Below are 8,743 nucleotides of genomic sequence, written 5' to 3' on the forward strand. Positions count from 1 at the left end.
TTTTTATACAAATAGGATTTTAATTCAGTCTTTGTTTTCTGTACAACAGAAAGGTGTTATACAAAAAAAAAAAAAAAGTTGCTGAACCCTAGTGCTTCAGGAAGCCAAGAAGTTTTTTGAAAAGATGACCATGTAAGGTACTGTTATAAATGTTATAATCCTGGTTTGGATCAGTCTCTACCACATACAACTCTCCTGCATGGACATCCTCAAAGTCAGCACTGAAATTGTTAGGATTAAATCGAACCCATACAGTATACCTGTAGTCAATTGTACGCATGGAATAGCCCATGATTCTGATGTCCTTCAGCTTTGGTTTGTCAGAGTTCCACTGAGGAGTGTCTGAAGGCCGGGGATATTGGCTGAACGCAACAAGTTCTTCAGTATGACACCTGTTAGTGTCATCACAGCCATCCTCCATTTCCACCTTCTCTTCAGAGGAGTTAAAATACTGGACAATGCTTGCTCCCTCTGTGCACAGTGCAACATGAAATGAAGTCTCTGGGCACACAGGAGGAACTTGCAGGCCAGCTAGTTCAGCAAGTGTCGAAAAGAGAGACACAAGCTCAACTACTTTTTTGCTTTGTCCTAGAAGAGGCATCAGAATACAAATAATGAAACATGATGATTTGACAGACACCGGTGGAACATTTTAGCAACTTATTCTGACAATTAAATTGGTGTTTATTTTAAGTGCTTTGTACTGGATTTGTGGGGTACCATAAGGCAATTAAGGTGTGTCAGTTTGCTCTGAGGATACTAGGCTATGACATATTTTAACGAGAAGAGACTTCTGTGCTTATATTTCTCAAATGTGCAAACTCTCCAAGACAATGATATTCATCACTGAGAAAGAACCCTTCAGAAAGACAAAGCACATTCCAGCATCAATCATTTAACCTAACTCCCTCCATCAAAACAGTTTCCAATGCCACCATTTTAAGCACAGATGCTACATAGAGAATGTTTACTTATCACTGTTGGAAAGATGGCAGCTGCCACTATTAAAGGTAGGTCAAGTATCCTTTTAGGCATCTACACTACACAACAATAAATTGCCTGCAGACTCACACAGACATCTAGTGTTACCACTAAGCACTAAGGCATAGCTAACCAAAGTAAAACTTTGAGTCCAAACACAGAACATGCCCTTCACCATCTTGTTCCCCACCAGTACAGAAGCACACTCGATGACACCAACAAGCTGCCTGTATGTGAAGTATCATTGCATCACCACTTCTCCTTTAAATATATCCACCGCAAGCAAATAAAAGAACTGGAAACTTACCTTGAGGCACCAAGCCTAAATTATGGCTAAAGGGGTCAAGGTAGGGGAAGATCCTCCCTCGTCGACTAGCAGCAGAAGCTGTCATTCCTGGTACGTAAAACATCAGTGGCACACGGGTAGCAACATCAAAATTGCTGTATTTTGCCCATTCACCATGTTCTCCAAGGGACCATCCTAGATGACAAAGAGTATAACTCAGAGCAGATGCCGGCTTGTAATTTAGTAGTCATTTCTTTTTCACCATAAAGTGACTCTAGCTGTTGAGGCCTCTAGTCTTATCAAGGTTATACTATCATGCAAGTAACAAATCTGTACTTAAACATAACAAGATTTCTCTCTAATGTGAGAACTATTTCAACAACCATATCAATATTGCAACTTAACGCTCTCATATTAAGGAAATAATTAAACCCATCTCTATCTCCCCTACCCTAAGTAAGAATTACGAAATTTGCATTAAAACAGCATAAAAGAGGAGCTGGGGTGTGTCAATTTTTTGAATCACTTGGCTAGCTATAGTACTGAAAACACTAACTGTTTACAGTAACCATAGCACGGAAAAAAAGAAATTCAGTCTACAAAGGAAAGTCCAAGTCAGAGTGGCAATTTAGGAGGAACATCTAAGAGTTTCTCTAGTACCTGAAGTATTAATTCTTTTACTCTACAACATGCAAGTGCACACTTACTCACAAAAGTCAACCCAAATTACATGTGTACTTTAAATTGCTTTGGTTAAGCCATATCCTGTTTTAAGCCAGCTAAGCCATCTCTCAATTAAGGAGACCATCAGAGAGTTATCTTAATGAATATTAGATATTGAAACAAGCAGTTAAATGCTTGAGGTATTTGTCCTACTGTCCTACACAACTGTTTTTTTTTTCCATGTGTGTGCTTTTTGTATTGTTTTTTTGTTGTTGTTTTGTTTTAAAACCACCAGGATCTAGAATGTGCAATTATTAGAGGGGAAATCAAATTGCTATCAGCTTAGATGTTCTACAAGCAGCAATGACAAGTGCAAGAAAACACACTTCAGCAGCTAATGAGAAAGCCTGTCACCCACTGTACCAGATGGCCCTTTACAAATTGCAAAGGGGGAGAACGGGTGGCAATCCTTTAGCAGCACTCTTCCCAGCAGGAATCACTCCTTGGAGTAGGAAGTGGGAATACAGAAAGCTCAGCCCAGTGTCCTGGCAGACAGCCTCATAACTCACTGATCACTATTACTCATCAGAAACTCTCAATTTGATTAAAGACAGAGGTGCCTGCAGTGGAACAAAACCACAGTCACAGAGGCCTGTGTCAGTCCATTAGTTAGGGACAGACCAGCCAGATATACAAGGTATGGCAGCTCCACTGTACATTATATAAACATGCACTTGATTCATATGCTAGCTCTGAGTTGCACAATTAAAAAGTTAATAGCAGTGAGCTAAAGGAAGATTTAAATGCTTACCATGATCAGCAGTAAAAACTACCATTGTGCTACTTGCGAGTCCTACATCATCCAAAGCATTCAGGAGCAGGCCAACTTGCATATCCAGGTAAGAAACTGCTGCGTAATAGCTCTGACGAATCTGACGCTGCAAGTTAAGAAAATAGGAGAGAAGAAAAAAAGAGCTTCTGTTTGTGTGGGGTGGAATGAAGGAGAACTAGTGGGCAGCTTTGTAAGGATTTTTGAATTAAAGGATTTTACTTGTAAAGCCTGTTTTTCAAGTGTCCATAGCCTGATTAATGTCACGGACGAGAAGGTAAATAGGCAAAGGGGCAGTTAGAAAGCGTTAACTATTTCCTAAAAGCTTTTTCAGGCAAGATGTTGCAAACCAATCAGTTCTGCTCTCCTCAAGGCCCAGTGAGTGCTTATGTTCACTTATGTACTTTGAAGGCAAGGAGAATCTTACAAAATATGTACTAAATGGAGGCTTGAAACAGAAGCAGATCCAGCTGATGAAAACAAACACACATTCTCTCATATACAAACACTCATCCATCAGCAGTGAGAGCAGAAAATGGAAATAACCAGGAGCACACACTAATATCACTGATTGGTAGTTGACCTCTTCCCTCCTGACCCCAGTTACAGAGAAGATTTTTTCTTAAAAACCTAAATGTGACAGCATACAAAAAGAGAGCATTTAGTTTTTGGAAGCTGACAGTTGCTGAATACTTCAGAACATCTAAGAGCAGCCTACTGCTCCCTTGCATTTGAATAAGTTATTGACAGCCTACCTGGAAGTCATCTGGAAGTGGTCCATAAGGGAAACTAACATTTAATGCTTTCACATCATCCCTCTGTCTGATATCCATCCAGGGGTTGTATGCCACAGAAGGTAGTTTCTTAGGCACCCAGGGATCTGGGGCTAATGTGATGTTTTCCAGAGGGTACAACTTCAGAAATTCCTTTGCAATGCAAACACACGTAAAAGATTATCCTCAGCTCTAAGGCCTCCTGTAAAATTGCATTGTAAAACAGCAACCGTTTCTCCTTGCATGACCCTTCTATAATATTCTTACAGTTTATAAGGCTTCACCTGCCCCAAAGTATAAAAGGTAGCAATGCTATGTTAATTAGCCCCAACCAACTCCTGAAAAATTCTGAGTTAGTAAATGGTATTGTACCTAAAGAAAAAAAAAAAAGCCTCCTGTCTCAAAGCCACCCTGAAAATAAGAAGCCCAACATTGCTTCCTCTGAAATAAATAGAAGTTTTGATACCAACTCAAATGGAGAGAACAAGATCTTGTAAGACCTCGTTATGTCACACTCCATCAAGCTGAACAGTATCTCCTTGCAATAGCTGTCACGCTATTATGGCGGTAGAAGCCGGCCTTTTGGCTGACTGGTCACAACTCTCTCATTAAATATTTTGAAATTCAACATAGACAACTGCTAAAATTACACGGAGCCAATGCTGTTTTTCACCTTGCTTCCCAGAAACAGTAACAATAAAGCATTTGTGAAACAGCTTTGAAAAGAAAAAAACACTTGTCTAAATTCCTTTCCCCACAGTCTTCAGGTTCCTCACCTGCGGGTACCTCAATGGGATATGTGGTTTGTGGTAACCAACAGCCAGGAAGAATTTTTGTTTCTTGGTTTTCATAACATTCAGTAACCGTATGGCCTCTTCAGTGGTTTGAATATCTGGTAGAGTTCCACCAGGCATTTCTGTCACATCTACTGGGCACACCAGGTTCGCATAAAGTCTTCCGTCTTTTCCCCTGCAAGTCTTTAAAAAAAGAACTAGTTAAGTAACTTCTGTAGAAGCAAAGAAATAATCCTCTGTTCCATAGCTATGAAACCAATTCATTTCTCAATCCTTCTACCAGCAGATTGGATACAAAATGGAATTTCAAAATTTCTATGAACGCCGGAAGCACCAAGTACATTGATGACTGAGACTGAAGGTTTCAGAGGTTGAAGAATGCACTTAATACATAGCAACTTCCATATCTAAGGAAAAGCAGAATCCTCTCTAAAGCTGGCCAGAAGATGAGAAGTAATCACACAGGAAAACACACAACTTCTATAATGAATAGCATCTCTGACCTATTGGCAAGAAGGTAGAACTTGGTTACGCTATACACATGCAGTTTTGCTCCTTCTGATCCCAAGAGCTCATAGAAAGCTGCCTGGAACCTACTACCACCTCATTAATTTCTGAGCAAGTGCCAGCAATGGCTGATGTACAGTCAGCAAGGAAAGATAAATTAGACTACATGGTTGCCAAGAAAAAGTGGCCTCAGCAGGGTGCTCGGGAGAGCTGTTAATGAACATAAAGCAAAGTATGTCATGGATGCAAATAGCATTGTTAAAATCAGTCTTTTTCGGCAGTAAATGCAAGAACAAATATCATCAAGGCTGTCTGTAGCCTCATGGCTGGACCTCCTAGCCTTGCAATGCATAGCCTCCAACATGTGATGTTAGTGCAGCACTTGCATAAGTGCAAAACAGATTCTTTTAGGCAACGCTTAAGAGTAACAAGCATTCCAGAAAATTGAATCAGACAGTTTCAAATCATTTAAAGATTATTTTAATTATGAATTCCACTCTCCATCTCCGCTCTTTATTGAATCAATTTAAATTCACCAAGCCTATGACAACATTTTGTCACTGAACAGAGCAAGATTAGTATGAAAGCTGACAACAGCACTTTTCAGATAAAAGATTTCATGACCTAGACACAAGTTAAAATCACTTGCAAGCACCTTTATATTGCAGTACCATATTTCCAAATACTTAAATTAAGAATGGGCACGTGAGTTAACATCACACACCTAACTGAAGCATAGATCTTCTCTTGGAAGTCTGGGAAACAGTATCAAATTGGACTAGTTGTTTCCCTGCAGTGTTACAGAGTATAACAGTATAAAACAGAGTATAGGCTTGTGCTCCAGATGGAGAACTTGGTCGTACCCAAAAACCATTCTTTGTTAGCATCCCACAAATTACCCTTACCTTATCATTTTCATATTTTTCAGTAGAAGGATGAAAGGGAGGAATTGACCAGCTGTATGGATAGTCATCGCTGTAATTGGATGAAACCCCTGAAAAGGGTAAAGGGTGAAGACATAAAAGATGCTCTAGTAGTTCACTAAATCGGGAAAAGCTCAAACAAATTTGTTTTCAGTTTTGGTTTGTTTTTTGAATTCTGCATTCTAAATGTAGAAATATTTGAAATGGTCTTTGACAATTCAGAAAGCAATGAAAATATCCAAGAAATAAAAATCAAAAAGTGTAAGGCAATTTTCCTGGAAATACATTGTTATTAGGGAAAGAGACTCAAGCTTCTCAAAGAATCTTACTTCAGGGAGAAAAAAAAAAAAAAGAAAAAAAGAAAAAAAGAAAAGAAACAGGATTAATAATATGTATATCCCTAATCATATCAACTGAATGGCTGTATATCCATACAAGTGTAGTTCTCTAGTAAAGAATTACTAGAAAGAGCATCACGTTAAGTACTGTATATATTTTTTTAAACTCAGTTGTATTATTGTTTTTTAATTAGAGAACCAACTGCCTATTTAACTGGGAGTATCAGACATGTATTCTAAGCCTCCCAATCCAGACAGCCTATTGTGAAACATGAAATGTGTACATGCAGAACCAAGACAACGTTCAGTCGTTTCATCTTTAGCAGATACCTAATTTCCAGACACGTTTTGAGAATTGCAAACATTTGTTCCCAGAATCCCTAAACAGTACATGAAAATATTTATTAGATAATGCTCATCTAATAAATCTTGAGGCATTACAGATGAATGTAAGATTAAGATTCAAAGACAACCTATAATTCAATCTGGCCCATGATAACAATGTAAGTCATCCATATAGACAGGAATCACATAGCTCATACTTATATGTAAAGTCTGTTCATGGGAATATATAAAAAGTATTTTAAGCAGAGGAAAATTCAAACCGTACCAGGATGAAAAACTTTCCCTACAGACATGGTCATGTAGCCATTCTCCTTGAAATACTGGGGCATCGTGGAATAGTTTCCCGCATGTACCCTCCAGTAGGAGTAGAAATCATACAGCCGGGTAGTATCAGGCCTGCGTCCAGTAAGAAATGACACTCTACTTGGAGCGCACACAGCTTGCTGAGGAGAGAGACATCCAAAAAGAGAATCAGAACATAAAGCAAAACACATATATCGCCTGCAACCTACAAATTTAATACATGGCTGGGCAAAATATCCAAAAGCTCAGAACTCCGCAATGAAATGTTTTATATTACTTCAAGCTGGGATGAACAGCATCCTTATTAAGAATATAAATTCCCAACTGTAAAATAATTATCGTAAAATGTGAAAGAAAATAATTTTAATTTAGTAAAACAACATCTTTTAAGCAGCATTTTACTGTTAATAGTGAAAGTGTTTGAGTGATACAATGCTCCTCCAAGGGGCTACACAAATACCAGTATTGAAGTGACCTGCTTTTGTGTTTCTCACCTTAGTCAAGATAAGATCATACATACAAGTTCATACATACAAGTTCAGCCTAACCATTTGTTTTCCACTAGAACTACTTAATTTCTTAATAAACACTTTTTCTTCTCCAAAGACCTGCCTAACAGACAATGCCTAACACATACTGTAATAACACTAGTATGCATTTCACTGAGATAAAACATTTTTGACTATCTCACCTGTGCATACGCATCGTTGAACACAACACTTTGAGAAGCAAGTTGATCAATGTTAGGCGATTTTACAAGTGTATCTCCGTAACAACCCAAAACAGGACGTAGGTCATCCACAACTATAAACAGGACATTCATGCCATCTAAGAGAAAACAGAATTAGGCTATATTAACTTGAGCTCCAGTACGTGAAGGCTAATGCATGCAGATTTAATGCCTCCTGGAGGTTTTCTGTGTCAAATTTTAACCCTGAAGTAGACTTAAGAAAAATCATAGAATCTTTTAATTAACTCATCTAATGCCTTTATAAGGAAATGTAAATACTGGGATTCTTTCCTTCAACATGTAGGAATTAAAAGGTTCCCATCTCATTTGGCCTAGGCAGAACTATGGTATTTTTCACTTCCCTTTTAATTTGATCACTTCCTCACCCAGCGTTTTCTTCAGCTACCTTCAGTTTTGTACAGAAAAAGCAGTGAAATGAAAAGTCTTTTATCATTCTACCCACTTTTAAACTTTACAAGCTGGGGGGAAAAGGAAGATTGTGAAAGTAAACCTCAGATACTGTCATGCTATACAAACAGAAAAAATAAATGAAAAAACTATCTGATATGGCATATGCATGTTTTTAAACACCCTCTTAAGGTAGAGCGCTATATTGCGGTTCAAACACCACACAAGCTGCTGGGAGCACTTAAGATGAGCAGCATCAGCCGCCTCTCAAGCCTCACAAGCAGCTTTACCAAAGCCCCGAGCGGGTCAAAGCCCACAGCCAGCGAGGGGAACGCCTTGGTGCCCCCCTGCAGCCCTCCAGCAGCGTCGTGCCCCCGGGTGCCGCCCTTCAGCCGGGGCCTCCCGCTGCGGAACCGCGCCGCCGGCCCGGGCCGGGGACTCCCAGCCCCGGCCGCCCTCCCCGCCCCCGGGACGGCCGAGCCCTGCCCGGGGCCCGCCGCACCTCGGCGCCTCGCCGCCTCCACAGCGAGCACGCAGCCAGCGGCCAGCAGGCGGAGGCACAGGCGGAGCAGGGCAGCCGCCGCCATGTCGCGGGGACGGGCCTGCGGCCTCCGCCCCGGGGCGGGCACGGGGAGGGACAGAGGCCGGGCATGGCCCCGCTCGCGGGGCGGGCTCCCTGCCAGGCGCCGGAGCCGGCGGTGGAACCGGCCTGGGCTCCACCCTGCCGGCACCGGGCTCCAGACGCGGTGGAGCCGAGCCCAGCCCGCACGGTGGCGCCGTCGCCCCGCGCAGATCCGTGCTCAGGGGCTGCAGGTGTAGGGCGGAACGGGGCGGGGGTCCGCAGGGTTTTTAAGGGGAGCGGG

The 8,743-nt window shown here is 41.2% G+C and overlaps 1 protein-coding gene across 1 annotated transcript; it reads right to left on the minus strand.

The window, feature by feature from the left end:
* IDS (iduronate 2-sulfatase) lies at window positions 1-8,689 on the minus strand. The gene is made up of 9 exons (XM_080554025.1): window positions 8,383-8,689; window positions 7,434-7,570; window positions 6,705-6,882; window positions 5,739-5,827; window positions 4,309-4,509; window positions 3,515-3,685; window positions 2,742-2,868; window positions 1,289-1,462; window positions 1-588 (listed from the first exon to the last, which is right to left on the minus strand). The coding sequence occupies exons 1-9, from the start codon at window positions 8,465-8,467 to the stop codon at window positions 89-91; spliced, it is 1,662 nt and encodes a 553-aa protein (XP_080410151.1). The 5' UTR covers window positions 8,468-8,689; the 3' UTR covers window positions 1-88.
* Between the last annotated feature and the right edge of the window lie 54 nt (window positions 8,690-8,743).

The sequence above is a fragment of the Anser brachyrhynchus genome (assembly GCF_964034855.1).
Source record: "Anser brachyrhynchus genome assembly, chromosome: 13".
Classification (NCBI taxonomy): Eukaryota; Metazoa; Chordata; class Aves; order Anseriformes; family Anatidae; genus Anser; species Anser brachyrhynchus.